We start from the raw sequence: 16394 nt of genomic DNA on the forward strand, positions 1-16394 counted from the left end.
TGACTCTATAGTAATGGAGCTATATAGGATGATTCTATAGTAATGGGAGATGGAGCTATATAGGATGGTTCTATAGTAATGGATGGAGCTATATAGGATGGTTCTATAGTAATGGAGCTATGGAGCTATATAGATGGTTCTATAGTAATGGGAGATGGAGCTATATAGGATGATTCTATAGTAATGGGAGATGGAGCTATATAGGATGATTCTATAGTAATGGGAGATGGAGCTATATAGGATGGTTCTATAGTAATGGGAGATGGAGCTATATAGGATGGTTCTATAGTAATGGGAGATGGAGCTATATAGGATGGTTCTATAGTAATGGAGCTATATAGAGATTCTATAGTAGGATGACCCTATAGTAATGGAGCTATATAGGATGATTCTATAGTAATGGGAGATGGAGCTATATAGGATGATTCTATAGTAATGGGAGATGGAGCTATATAGGATGGTTCTATAGTAATGGGAGATGGAGCTATATAGGATGGTTCTATAGTAATGGGAGATGGAGCTATATAGGATGGTTCTATAGTAATGGGAGATGGAGCTATATAGGATGGTTCTATAGTAATGGGAGATGGAGCTATATAGGATGACTCTATAGTAATGGAGTTATATAGGATGATTCTATAGTAATGGAGCTATATAGGATGATTCTATAGTAATGGGAGATGGAGCTATATAGGATGACTATAGTAATGGGATATGGAGCTATATAGGATGGTTCTATAGTAATGGAGCTATATAGGATGACTCTATAGTAATGGAGCTATATAGGATGACTCTATAGTAATGGATAGGAGCTATATAGGATGACTCTATAGTAATGGGAGATGGAGCTATATAGGATGACTATAGTAATGGGATATGGAGCTATATAGGATGGTTCTATAGTAATGGAGCTATATAGGATGACTCTATAGTAATGGAGCTATATAGGATGACTCTATAGTAATGGATAGGAGCTATATAGGATGACTCTATAGTAATGGGAGATGGAGCTATATAGGATGACTCTATAGTAATGGATAGGAGCTATATAGGATGACTCTATAGTAATGGGAGATGGAGCTATATAGGATGACTCTATAGTAATGGGAGATGGCGCTATATAGGATGACTCTATAGTAATGGGAGATGGAGCTATATAGGATGACTCTATAGTAATGGGAGATGGAGCTATATAGGATGATTCTATAGTGGAGCTATATGGAGCTATAGTAATGGGATGATTCTATAGTAATGGGAGCTATATAGGATGACTCTATAGTAGATGGAGATAGGAGCTATATAGGATGACTCTATAGTAATGGGAGATGGAGCTATATAGGATGACACTATAGTAAAGGGAGATGGAGCTATATAGGATGATTCTATAGTAATGGGAGATGGAGCTATATAGCTCCATCTCCCATTACTATAGAACCATCCTATATAGCTCCATCTCCATTACTATAGAATCATCCTATATAGCTCCATTACTATAGAGTCATCCTATATAGCTCCATCTCCCATTACTATAGAGTCATCCTATATAGCTCCATCTCCCATTACTATAGAACCATCCTATATAGCTCCATTACTATAGAACCATCCTATATAGCTCCATCTCCCATTACTATAGACCATCCTATATAGCTCCATCTCCATTACTATAGAGTCATCCTATATAGCTCCATTACTATAGAGTCATCCTATATAGCTCCATTACTATAGAACCATCCTATATAGCTCCATCTCCCATTACTATAGAACCATCCTATATAGCTCCATCTCCCATTACTATAGAACCATCCTATATAGCTCCATCTCCCATTACTATAGAACCATCCTATATAGCTCCATTACTATAGAACCATCCTATATAGCTCCATTACTATAGAACCATCCTATATAGCTCCATCTCCCATTACTATAGAACCATCCTATATAGCTCCATCTCCCATTACTATAGAACCATCCTATATAGCTCCTATCCATTACTATAGAACCATCCTATATAGCTCCATCTCCCATTACTATAGAACCATCCTATATAGCTCCATCTCCCATTACTATAGAGTCATCCTATATAGGATGACTCTATAGTAATGGTAGATGGAGCTATATAGGATGGTTCTATAGTAATGGAGCTATATAGGATGGTTCTATAGTAATGGAGCTATATAGGATGGTTCTATAGTAATGGAGCTATATAGGATGACTCTATAGTAATGGAGCTATATAGGATGGTTCTATAGTAATGGGAGATGGAGCTATATAGGATGATCCGTAACACTTAGGAAGACAAACTCTCTCTCTCTCTCTCTCTCTCTGTGATGGAGCTGGTCTGACTCAGGAAGACATCCTCTCTCTCTGTGATGGAGCTGGTCTGACTCAGGAAGACATCCTCTCTCTCTGTGATGGAGCGGGTCTGACTCAGGAAGACATCCTCTCTCTCTCTGTGATGGAGCTGGTCTGACTCAGGAAGACATCCTCTCTCTCTCTGTGATGGAGCTGGTCTGACTCAGGAAGACATCCTCTCTCTCTCTGTGATGGAGCTGGTCTGACTCAGGAAGACAAGCTCTCTCTCTGTGATGGAGCTGGTCTGACTCAGGAAGACATCCTCTCTCTCTGTGATGGAGCTGGTCTGACTCAGGAAGACATCCTCTCTCTCTCTGTGATGGAGCTGGTCTGACTCAGGAAGACATCCTCTCTCTCTCTCTCTCTCTGTGATGGAGCTGGTCTGACTCAGGAAGACATCCTCTCTCTCTCTCTGTGATGGAGCTGGTCTGACTCAGGAAGACATCCTCTCTCTCTCTGTGTGATGGAGCTGGTCTGACTCAGGAAGACATCCTCTCTCTCTCTGTGATGGAGCTGGTCTGACTCAGGAAGACATCCTCTCTCTCTCTGTGATGGAGCTGGTCTGACTCAGGAAGACAAGCTCTCTCTCTGTGATGGAGCTGGTCTGACTCAGGAAGACATGCTCTCTCTCTGTGATGGAGCTGTTCTGACTCAGGAAGACATCCTCTCTCTCTGTGATGGAGCTGGTCTGACTCAGGAAGACAAGCTCTCTCTCTGTGATGGAGCTGGTCTGACTCAGGAAGACATCCTCTCTCTCTCTCTGTGATGGAGCTGGTCTGACTCAGGAAGACATCCTCCCCCTCTCTGTGATGGAGCTGGTCTGACTCAGGAAGACATCCTCTCTCTCTCTCTGTGATGGTGCTGGTCTGACTCAGGAAGACATCCTCTCTCTCTCTGTGATGGAGCTGGTCTGACTCAGGAAGACATCCTCTCTCTCTCTGTGATGGAGCTGGTCTGACTCAGGAAGACATCCCCTCTCTCTCTGTGATGGAGCTGGTCTGACTCAGGACGACATCCTCTCTCTCTGTGTGATGGTGCTGTTGTGTTTAATATTCCCCCCCTCCTAAATTGTCTCATGTTTGAACTACTTTGTTATATGCTATGGTATTCCATTATATTATCTCCCCCCTGTCTGCAGGATGAGGTCCTGGCTGTGTCTGAGAAGGTGGTGGTGAAGTTACAGGACCTGGTCAGATGGACTGTATGGGACTCTTCAGGCTGGAGCAGGGGCCTGAAGGCTGCACCTCTAAAGCCCAGTGAGATGCTCCAAGAGCTGGAGAAGAATGGACAGAGAGACACCCCCGTCCTCCACCGGTACAGAGAGTCAACACTCAACAGAGGCCTCAACTTCAAAGACCTTTTAAAGGACAAGACTCAACTAGGTAACACTGGCATTAGGTAACAACTAGGTAACACTGGCATTAGGTAACACTGGCATTAGGTAACAACTAGGTAACACTGGCATTAGGTAACAACTAGGTAACAACTAGGTAACACTGGCATTAGGTAACAACTAGGTAACAACTAGGTAACACTGGCATTAGGTAACAACTAGGTAACACTGGCATTAGGTAACACTGGCATTAGGTAACAACTAGGTAACACTGGCATTAGGTAACAACTAGGTAACACTGGCATTAGGTAACACTGGCATTAGGTAACAACTAGGTAACACTGGCATTAGGTAACAACTAGGTAACACTGGCATTAGGTAACACTGGCATTAGGTAACAACTAGGTAACACTGGCATTAGGTAACAACTAGGTAACACTGGCATTAGGTAACAACTAGGTAACACTGGCATTAGGTAACAACTAGGTAACACTGGCATTAGGTAACAACTAGGTAACACTGGCATTAGGTAACAACTAGGTAACAACTAGGTAACAACTAGGTAACACTGGCATTAGGTAACAACTAGGTAACGCTGGCATTAGGTAACAACTAGGTAACAACTAGGTAACACTGGCATTAGGTAACAACTAGGTAACGCTGGCATTAGGTAACAACTAGGTAACAACTAGGTAACACTGGCATTAGGTAACTAGGTAACACTGGCATTAGGTAACAACTAGGTAACACTGGCATTAGGTAACAACTAGGTAACAACTAGGTAACACTGGCATTAGGTAACACTGGCATTAGGTAACAACTAGGTAACAACTAGGTAACACTGGCATTAGGTAACAACTAGGTAACACTGGCATTAGGTAACAACTAGGTAACACTGGCATTAGCTAACAACTAGGTAACGCTGGCATTAGGTAACAACTAGGTAACACTGGCATTAGGTAACAACTAGGTAACACTGGCATTAGGTAACAACTAGGTAACAACTAGGTAACACTGGCATTAGGTAACAACTAGGTAACAACTAGGTAACACTGGCATTAGGTAACAACTAGGTAACACTGGCATTAGGTAACACTGGCATTAGGTAACAACTAGGTAACACTGGCATTAGGTAACAACTAGGTAACACTGGCATTAGGTAACACTGGCATTAGGTAACAACTAGGTAACACTGGCATTAGGTAACAACTAGGTAACACTGGCATTAGGTAACACTGGCATTAGGTAACAACTAGGTAACACTGGCATTAGGTAACAACTAGGTAACACTGGCATTAGGTAACACTGGCATTAGGTAACAACTAGGTAACACTGGCATTAGGTAACAACTAGGTAACACTGGCATTAGGTAACAACTAGGTAACACTGGCATTAGGTAACAACTAGGTAACACTGGCATTAGGTAACAACTAGGTAACAACTAGGTAACAACTAGGTAACACTGGCATTAGGTAACAACTAGGTAACGCTGGCATTAGGTAACAACTAGGTAACAACTAGGTAACAACTAGGTAACGCTGGCATTAGGTAACAACTAGGTAACAACTAGGTAACACTGGCATTAGGTAACTAGGTAACACTGGCATTAGGTAACAACTAGGTAACACTGGCATTAGGTAACAACTAGGTAACAACTAGGTAACACTGGCATTAGGTAACACTGGCATTAGGTAACAACTAGGTAACATCTAGGTAACACTGGCATTAGGTAACAACTAGGTAACACTGGCATTAGGTAACAACTAGGTAACAGGTAACAACTAGGTAACACTGGCATTAGGTAACACTGGCATTAGGTAACAACTAGGTAACACTGGCATTAGGTAACAACTAGGTAACACTGGCATTAGGTAACAACTAGGTAACACTAGGCATTAGGTAACAACTAGGTAACACTGGCATTAGGTAACAACTAGGTAACACTGGCATTAGGTAACAACTAGGTAACACTGGCATTAGGTAACAACTAGGTAACACTGGCATTAGGTAACAACTAGGTAACAGGTAACACTGGCATTAGGTAACAACTAGGTAAACTGGCATTAGGTAACAACTAGGTAACACTGGCATTAGGTAACAACTAGGTAACACTGGCATTAGGTAACAACTAGGTAACACTGGCATTAGGTAACAACTAGGTAACACTGGCATTAGGTAACACTAGGTAAAACTGGCATTAAACACTGGCATTAGGTAACAACTAGGTAACACTGGCATTAGGTAACAACTAGGTAACACTGGCATTAGGTAACAACTAGGTAACACTGGCATTAGGTAACAACTAGGTAACACTGGCATTAGGTAACACTGGCACTAGGTAACACTGGCATTAGGTAACAACTAGGTAACACTGGCATTAGGTAACAACTAGGTAACACTGGCATTAGGTAACAACTAGGTAACACTGGCATTAGGTAACAACTAGGTAACACTGGCATTAGGTAACACTGGCATTAGGTAACAACTAGGTAACACTGGCATTAGGTAACAACTAGGTAACACTGGCATTAGGTAACAGGTAACACTGGCATTAGGTAACAACTAGGTAACACTGGCATTAGGTAACACTGGCAAGGTAACAACTAGGTAACACTGGCATTAGGTAACACTGGCATTAGGTAACAACTAGGTAACACTGGCATTAGGTAACAACTAACACTGGCATTAGGTAACAACTAGGTAACACTGGCATTAGGTAACAACTAGGTAACACTGGCATTAGGTAACAACTAGGTAACACTGGCATTAGGTAACAACTAGGTAACACTGGCATTAGGTAACAACTAGGTAACACACTGGCATTAGGTAACACTGGCATTAGGTAACAATTAGGTAACAACTAGGTAACACTGGCATTAGGTAACAACTAGGTAACACTGGCATTAGGTAACAACTAGGTAACACTGGCATTAGGTAACAACTAGGTAACACTGGCATTAGGTAACAACTAGGTAACACTGGCATTAGGTAACACTGGCATTAGGTAACAACTAGGTAACAACTGGCATTAGGTAACAACTAGGTAACACTGGCATTAGGTAACAACTAGGTAACACTGGCATTAGGTAACAACTAGGTAACACTGGCATTAGGTAACAACTAGGCAACACTGTAACAACTAGGTAACTAGGTAACAACTAGGTAACACTGGCATTAACTAGGTAACACTGGCATTAGGTAACAACTAGGCATTAACACTGGTAAACAACTAGGTAACAACTAGGTAACACTGGCATTAGGTAACAACTAGGTAACACTGGCATTAGGTAACACTGGCATTAGGTAACAACTAGGTAACACTGGCATTAGGTAACAACTAGGTAACACTGGCATTAGGTAACACTGGCATTAGGTAACAACTAGGTAACACTGGCATTAGGTAACAACTAGGTAACACTGGCATTAGGTAACACTGGCATTAGGTAACAACTAGGTAACACTGGCATTAGGTAACAACTAGGTAACACTTTAGGCAACACTGGCACAGGTAACAACTAGGTAACACTGGCATTAGGTAACAACTAGGTAACACTGGCATTAGGTAACAACTAGGTAACACTGGCATTAGGTAACAACTAGGTAACACTGGCATTAGGTAACAACTAGGTAACACTGGCATTAGGTAACAACTAGGTAACACTGGCATTAGGTAACAACTAGGTAACAACTTAGGTAACAACTAGGTAACACTGGCATTAGGTAACAACTAGGTAACAACTAGGTAACACTGGCATTAGGTAACAACTAGGTAACACTGGCATTAGGTAACAACTAACAACTAGGTAACACTGGCATTAGGTAACAACTGGTAACAACTAGGTAACACTTAGGTAACAACTAGGTAACAACAGGTAACACTGGCTAGGTAACACTGGCAACTAGGTAACAACTAGGTAACACTGGCATTAGGTAACAACTAGGTAACACTGGCATTAGGTAACAACTAGGTAACACTGGCATTAGGTAACAACTAGGTAACGCTGGCATTAGGTAACAACTAGGTAACACTGGCATTAGGTAACACTGGCATTAGGTAACAACTAGGTAACACTGGTATTAGGTAACAACTAGGTAACGCTGGCATTAGGTAACAACTAGGTAACAACTAGGTAACACTGGCATTAGGTAACAACTAGGTAACACTGGCATTAGGTAACAACTAGGTAACACTGGCATTAGGTAACAACTAGGTAACACTGGCATTAGGTAACAACTAGGTAACAACTAGGTAACACTGGCATTAGGTAACAACTAGGTAACAACTAGGTAACACTGGCATTAGGTAACAACTAGGTAACACTGGCATTAGGTAACAACTAGGTAACACTGGCATTAGGTAACAACTAGGTAACACTGGCATTAGGTAACAACGAGGTAACACTGGCATTAGGTAACAATTAGGTAACAACTAGGTAACACTGGCATTAGGTAACAACTAGGTAACACTGGCATTAGGTAACAACTAGGTAACACTGGCATTAGGTAACAACTAGGTAACACTGGCATTAGGTAACAACTAGGTAAAACTGGCATTAGGTAACACTGGCATTAGGTAACAACTAGGTAACACTGGCATTAGGTAACACTGGCATTAGGGAGCAACTAGGTAACACTGGCATTAGGTAACAACTAGGTAACACTGGCATTAGGTAACACTGGCATTAGGTAACAACTAGGTAACACTGGCATTAGGTAACAACTAGGTAACACTGGCATTAGGTAACAACTAGGTAACACTGACATTAGGTAACACTGGCACTAGGTAACAACGGCATTAGGTAACACTGGTATTAGGTAACAACTAGGTAACACTGGCATTAGGTAACAACTAGGTAACACTGGCATTAGGTAACAACTAGGTAACACTGGCATTAGGTAACAACTAGGTAACACTGGCATTAGGTAACAACTAGGTAACACTGGCATTAGGTAACAACTAGGTAACACTGGCATTAGGTAACACTGGCATTAGGTAACAACTAGGTAACACTGGCATTAGGTAACACTGGTATTAGGTAACAACTAGGTAACACTGGCATTAGGTAACACTGGCACTAGGTAACAACTAGGTAACACTGGCATTAGGTAACACTGGTATTAGGTAACAACTAGGTAACACTGGCATTAGGTAACAACTAGGTAACACTGGCATTAGGTAACAACTAGGTAACACTGGCATTAGGTAACAACTAGGTAACACTGGCATTAGGTAACAACTAGGTAACACTGGCATTAGGTAACACTGGCATTAGGTAACAACTAGGTAACAACTAGGTAACACTGGCATTAAGTAACAACTAGGTAACACTGGCATTAGGTAACAACTAGGTAACACTGGCATTAGGTAACAACTAGGTAACACTGGCATTAGGTAACAACTAGGTAACAACTAGGTAACACTGGCATTAGGTAACAACTAGGTAACACTGGCATTAGGTAACAACTAGGTAACATTGGCATTAGGTAACACTGGCATTAGGTAACACTGGCATTAGGTAACAACTAGGTAACACTGGCATTAGGTAACAACTAGGTAACACTGGCATTAGGTAACAACTAGGTAACGCTGGCATTAGGTAACAACTAGGTAACAACTAGGTAACACTGGCATTAGGTAACAACTAGGTAACACTGGCATTAGGTAACAACTAGGTAACACTGGCATTAGGTAACAACTAGGTAACACTGGCATACCCCTGCACATCAACTCAGTACTGGTACCCCCTGTATATAACCATGTTATTACCTGGTACCCTGTGTATATAACCATGTTATTACCTGGTACCCTGTGTATATAGCCAAGTTATTACCTGGTACCCCTGCACATCAACTCAGTATTGGTACCCCGTGTATATAGCCATGTTATTACCTGGTACCCTGTGTATATAGCCATGTTATTCCCTGGTACCCCTGCACATCGTCTCAGTATTGGTACCCCGTGTATATAGCCATGTTATTACCTGGTACCCCGTGTATATAGCCATGTTATTACCTGGTACTTCCTGTATATAGCCATGTTATTACCTGGTACCCCGTGTATATAGCCATGTTATTACCTGGTACTCCCTGTATATAGCCATGTTATTACCTGGTACTCCCTGTATATAACCATGTTATTACCTGGTACTCCCTGTATATAACCATGTTATTACCTGGTACTCCCTGTATATAGCCATGTTATTACCTGGTACTCCCTGTATATAACCATGTTATTACCTGGTACCCCGTGTATATAAACATGTTATTACCTGGTACTCCCTGTATATATGCCATGTTATTACCTGGTACTCCTGTATATAACCATGTTATTACCTGGTACTCCCTGTATATAACCATGTTATTACCTGGTATTCCCTGTATATAGCCATGTTATTACCTGGTACTCCCTGTATATAACCATGTTATTACCTGGTACCCCGTGTATATAAACATGTTATTACCTGGTACCCTGTGTATATAGCCATGTTATTACCTGGTACCCTGTGTATATAGCCATGTTATTCCCTGGTACCCCTGCACATCGTCTCAGTATTGGTACCCCGTGTATATAACCATGTTATTACCTGGTACCCCTGCACATCAACTCAGTATTGGTACCCCGTGTATATAGCCATGCTATTACCTGGTACCCCGTGTATATAGCCATGCTATTACCTGGTACCCCTGCACATCAACTCAGTATTGGTACCCCGTGTATATAGCCATGTTATTACCTGGTACCCCGTGTATGTAGCTATGTTATTACCTCCCTGTATATAGCCATGTTATTACCTCCCTGTATATAGCCATGTTATTACCTGGTACTCCGTGTATATAACCATGTTATTACCTGGTACTCCCTGTATATAACCATGTTATTACCTGGTACCCCGTGTATATAGCCATGTTATTACCTGGTACTCCCTGTATATAGCCATGTTATTACCTGGTACTCCCTGTATATAACCATGTTGTTACCTGGTACTTCCTGTATATAACCATGTTGTTACCTGGTACTTCCTGTATATAACCATGTTATTACCTGGTACTCCCTGTATATAACCATGTTATTACCTGGTACCCCGTGTATATAGCCATGTTATTACCTGGTACTTCCTGTATATAACCATGTTGTTACCTGGTACTCCCTGTATATAGCCATGTTGTTACCTGGTACTTCCTGTATATAACCATGTTATTACCTCGTACTCCCTGTATATAACCATGGTATTACCTGGTACTCCCTGTATAGAACCATGTTATTACCTGGTACCCCGTGTATATAACCATGTTATTACCTCCCTGTATATAACCATGTTATTACCTGGTACTCCCTGTATATAGCCATGTTATTACCTGGTACCCCGTGTATATAACCATGTTATTACCTGGTACTCCCTGTATATAACCATGTTATTACCTGGTACCCCGTGTATATAACCACGTTATTACCTGGTACCCTGCACATCAACTCAGTACTGGTACCCCCTGTATATAACCATGTTATTACCTCCCTGTATATAACCATGTTATTACCTGGTACTCCCTGTATATACCCACGTTATTACCTGGTACTTCCTGTATATAGCCATGTTATTACCTGGTACCCTGCACATCAACTCAGTACTGGTACCCCCTGTATATAACCACGTTATTACCTGGTACCCTGCACATCAACTCAGTACTGGTACTCCCTGTATATAACCACGTTATTACCTGGTACTTCCTGTATATAACCATGTTATTACCTGGTACCCTGCACATCAACTCAGTACTGGTACCCCCTGTATATAACCACGTTATTACCTGGTACCCTGCACATCAACTCAGTACTGGTACTCCCTGTATATAACCACGTTATTACCTGGTACTTCCTGTATATAACCATGTTATTACCTGGTACCCTGCACATCAACTCAGTACTGGTACCCCCTGTATATAACCATGTTATTACCTGGTACCCTGCACATCAACTCAGTACTGGTACTCCCTGTATATAACCATGTTATTACCTGGTACCCCCTGTATATAACCATGTTGTTACCTGGTACCCCCTGTATATAGTCATGTTATTACCTGGTACCCCCTGTATATAACCATGTTATTACCTGGTACCCTGCACATCAACTCAGTACTGGTACCCCCTGTATATAACCACGTTATTACCTGGTACCCTGCACATCAACTCAGTACTGGTACTCCCTGTATATAACCATGTTATTACCTGGTACCCTGCACATCAACTCAGTACTGGTACCCCCTGTATATAGCCATGTTATTACCTCCCTGTATATAGCCATGTTATTACCTGGTACCCCCTGTATATAACCATGTTATTACCTGGTACCCCCTGTATATAGCCATGTTATTACCTGGTACTCCCTGTATATAACCATGTTATTACCTGGTACCCCGTGTATATAAACATGTTATTACCTGGTACCCTGTGTATATAGCCATGTTATTACCTGGTACCCTGTGTATATAGCCATGTTATTCCCTGGTACCCCTGCACATCGTCTCAGTATTGGTACCCCGTGTATATAACCATGTTATTACCTGTTACCCCTGCACATCAACTCAGTATTGGTACCCCGTGTATATAGCCATGCTATTACCTGGTACCCCGTGTATATAGCCATGCTATTACCTGGTACCCCTGCACATCAACTCAGTATTGGTACCCCGTGTATATAGCCATGTTATTACCTGGTACCCCGTGTATGTAGCTATGTTATTACCTCCCTGTATATAGCCATGTTATTACCTCCCTGTATATAGCCATGTTATTACCTGGTACTCCGTGTATATAACCATGTTATTACCTGGTACCCCGTGTATATAGCCATGTTATTACCTGGTACTCCCTGTATATAGCCATGTTATTACCTGGTACTCCCTGTATATAGCCATGTTATTACCTCCCTGTATATAGCCATGTTATTACCTGGTACTCCCTGTATATAGCCATGTTGTTACCTGGTACTTCCTGTATATAACCATGTTATTACCTGGTACTCCCTGTATATAACCATGTTATTACCTGGTACCCCGTGTATATAGCCATGTTATTACCTGGTACTTCCTGTATATAACCATGTTGTTACCTGGTACTCCCTGTATATAGCCATGTTGTTACCTGGTACTTCCTGTATATAACCATGTTATTACCTTGTACTCCCTGTATATAACCATGGTATTACCTGGTACTCCCTGTATAGAACCATGTTATTACCTGGTACCCCGTGTATATAACCATGTTATTACCTCCCTGTATATAACCATGTTATTACCTGGTACTCCCTGTATATAGCCATGTTATTACCTGGTACCCAGTGTATATAACCATGTTATTACCTGGTACTCCCTGTATATAACCATGTTATTACCTGGTACCCCGTGTATATAACCACGTTATTACCTGGTACCCTGCACATCAACTCAGTACTGGTACCCCCTGTATATAACCATGTTATTACCTCCCTGTATATAACCATGTTATTACCTGGTACTCCCTGTATATAGCCATGTTATTACCTGGTACCCCGTGTATATAACCATGTTATTACCTGGTACTCCCTGTATATAACCATGTTATTACCTGGTACTCCCTGTATATAACCACGTTATTACCTGGTACTTCCTGTATATAGCCATGTTATTACCTGGTACCCTGCACATCAACTCAGTACTGGTACCCCCTGTATATAACCACGTTATTACCTGGTACTTCCTGTATATAACCATGTTATTACCTGGTACCCTGCACATCAACTCAGTACTGGTACCCCCTGTATATAACCACGTTATTACCTGGTACCCTGCACATCAACTCAGTACTGGTACTCCCTGTATATAACCACGTTATTACCTGGTACTTCCTGTATATAACCATGTTATTACCTGGTACCCTGCACATCAACTCAGTACTGGTACCCCCTGTATATAACCACGTTATTACCTGGTACCCTGCACATCAACTCAGTACTGGTACTCCTGTATATAACCACGTTATTACCTGGTACTTCCTGTATATAACCATGTTATTACCTGGTACCCTGCACATCAACTCAGTACTGGTACCCCCTGTATATAACCATGTTATTACCTGGTACCCTGCACATCAACTCAGTACTGGTACTCCCTGTATATAACCACGTTATTACCTGGTACCCTGCACATCAACTCAGTACTGGTACCCCCTGTATATAACCACGTTATTACCTGGTACCCTGCACATCAACTCAGTACTGGTACCCCTGTATATAACCACGTTATTACCTGGTACCCTGCACATCAACTCAGTACTGGTACCCCCTGTATATAACCACGTTATTACCTGGTACCCTGCACATCAACTCAGTACTGGTACCCCCTGTATATAACCATGTTATTACCTGGTACCCTGCACATCAACTCAGTACTGGTACCCCCTGTATATAACCACGTTATTACCTGGTACCCTGCACATCAACTCAGTACTGGTACCCCCTGTATATAACCACGTTATTACCTGGTACCCTGCACATCAACTCAGTACTGGTACCCCCTGTATATAACCATGTTATTACCTGGTACTTCCTGTATATAACCATGTTATTACCTGGTACTTCCTGTATATAACCACGTTATTACCTGGTACCCTGCACATCAACTCAGTACTGGTACTCCCTGTATATAACCATGTTATTACCTGGTACTTCCTGTATATAACCACGTTATTACCTGGTACCCTGCACATCAACTCAGTACTGGTACCCCCTGTATATAACCACGTTATTACCTGGTACCCTGCACATCAACTCAGTACTGGTACCCCCTGTATATAACCACGTTATCATTATTCATTGTGTATTTATTCCTCATGATATTATTTTTCTATTTCAAAAAAATATATCTCTACATTGTTTGGTATTGTTGGCCCGTCAGTCAGCATTTCACTGTTAGTCGTCGTAGAGGGGAGACCAAAGCACACTGGTACTCCCTGTATATAACCATGTTATTACCTGTTAGTCGTCGTAGAGGGGAGACCAAAGCACACTGGTACTCCCTGTATATAACCATGTTATTACCTGTTAGTCGTCGTAGAGGGGAGACCAAAGCACACTGGTACTTCCTGTATATAACCATGTTATTACCTGGTACTTCCTGTATATAACCATGTTATTACCTGGTACTTCCTGTATATAACCATGTTATATATCTCTACATTGTTTGGTATTGTTGGCCCGTCAGTCAGCATTTCACTGTTAGTCGTCGTAGAGGGGAGACCAAAGCACACTGGTACTTCCTGTATATAACCATGTTAGTCGTCGTAGAGGGGAGACCAAAGCACACTGGTACTCCCTGTATATAACCATGTTATTACCTGTTAGTCGTCGTAGAGGGGAGACCAAAGCACACTGGTACTCCCTGTATATAACCATGTTATTACCTGTTAGTCGTCGTAGAGGGGAGACCAAAGCACACTGGTACTCCCTGTATATAACCATGTTATTACCTGTTAGTCGTCGTAGAGGGGAGACCAAAGCACACTGGTACTTCCTGTATATAACCATGTTATTACCTGGTACTTCCTGTATATAACCATGTTATTACCTGGTACTTCCTGTATATAACCATGTTATATATCTCTACATTGTTTGGTATTGTTGGCCCGTCAGTCAGCATTTCACTGTTAGTCGTCGTAGAGGGGAGACCAAAGCACACTGGTACTTCCTGTATATAACCATGTTATTACCTCCCTGTATATAACCATGTTATTACCTGTCAGTCAGCATTTCACTGTTAGTCGTCGTAGAGGGGAGACCAAAGCACACTGGTACTTCCTGTATATAACCACGTTGTTACCTCCCTGTATATAACCACGTTGTTACCTCCCTGTATATAACCACGTTGTTACCTCCCTGTATATAACCACGTTGTTACCTCCCTGTATATAACCACGTTGTTACCTCCCTGTATATAACCACGTTGTTACCTCCCTGTATATAACCACGTTGTTACCTCCCTGTATATAACCACGTTGTTACCTCCCTGTATATAACCACGTTGTTACCTCCTGTATATAACCACGTTGTTACCTCCTGTATATAACCACGTTGTTACCTCCTGTATATAACCACGTTGTTACCTCCTGTATATAACCACGTTGTTACCTCCCTGTATATAACCACGTTGTTACCTCCCTGTATATAACCACGTTGTTACCTCCTGTATATAACCACGTTGTTACCTCCCTGTATATAACCACGTTGTTACCTCTCCTGTATATAACCACGTTGTTACCTCCTGTATATAACCACGTTGTTACCTCCTGTATATAACCACGTTGTTACCTCCCTGTATATAACCACGTTGTTACCTCCTGTATATAACCACGTTGTTACCTCCCTGTATATAACCACGTTGTTACCTCCCTGTATATAACCACGTTGTTACCTCCCTGTATATAACCACGTTGTTACCTCCCTGTATATAACCACGTTGTTACCTCCCTGTATATAACCACGTTGTTACCTCCCTGTATATAACCACGTTATTACCTCCCTGTATATAACCATGTTATTACCTCCCTGTATATAACCATGCCCGTCAGTCAGCATTTCACTGTTAGTCGTCGTAGAGGGGAGACCAAAGCACAGCGTGATTAGAATACATTCTTCTCTCATTGGAGGACGAACACGGAGAACAGTTCAACAAACACAAC

At 41.7% G+C, this 16394-nt stretch overlaps 1 protein-coding gene across 1 annotated transcript in view; it reads left to right on the top strand.

Annotated features, from left to right (window-relative positions):
* The window catches only part of LOC135573598 (AT-rich interactive domain-containing protein 5B-like), a 168158-nt gene that overhangs the window by 27504 nt on the left and 124260 nt on the right, over positions 1-16394 (top strand). Inside the window, 1 exon segment of the mRNA XM_065022861.1 lies at positions 3491-3734. Within this exon segment, the coding sequence (XP_064878933.1) occupies positions 3491-3734 (244 nt within the window).

Source organism: Oncorhynchus nerka, linkage group LG10 (genome assembly GCF_034236695.1).
Source record: "Oncorhynchus nerka isolate Pitt River linkage group LG10, Oner_Uvic_2.0, whole genome shotgun sequence".
Taxonomy (NCBI): Eukaryota; Metazoa; Chordata; class Actinopteri; order Salmoniformes; family Salmonidae; genus Oncorhynchus; species Oncorhynchus nerka.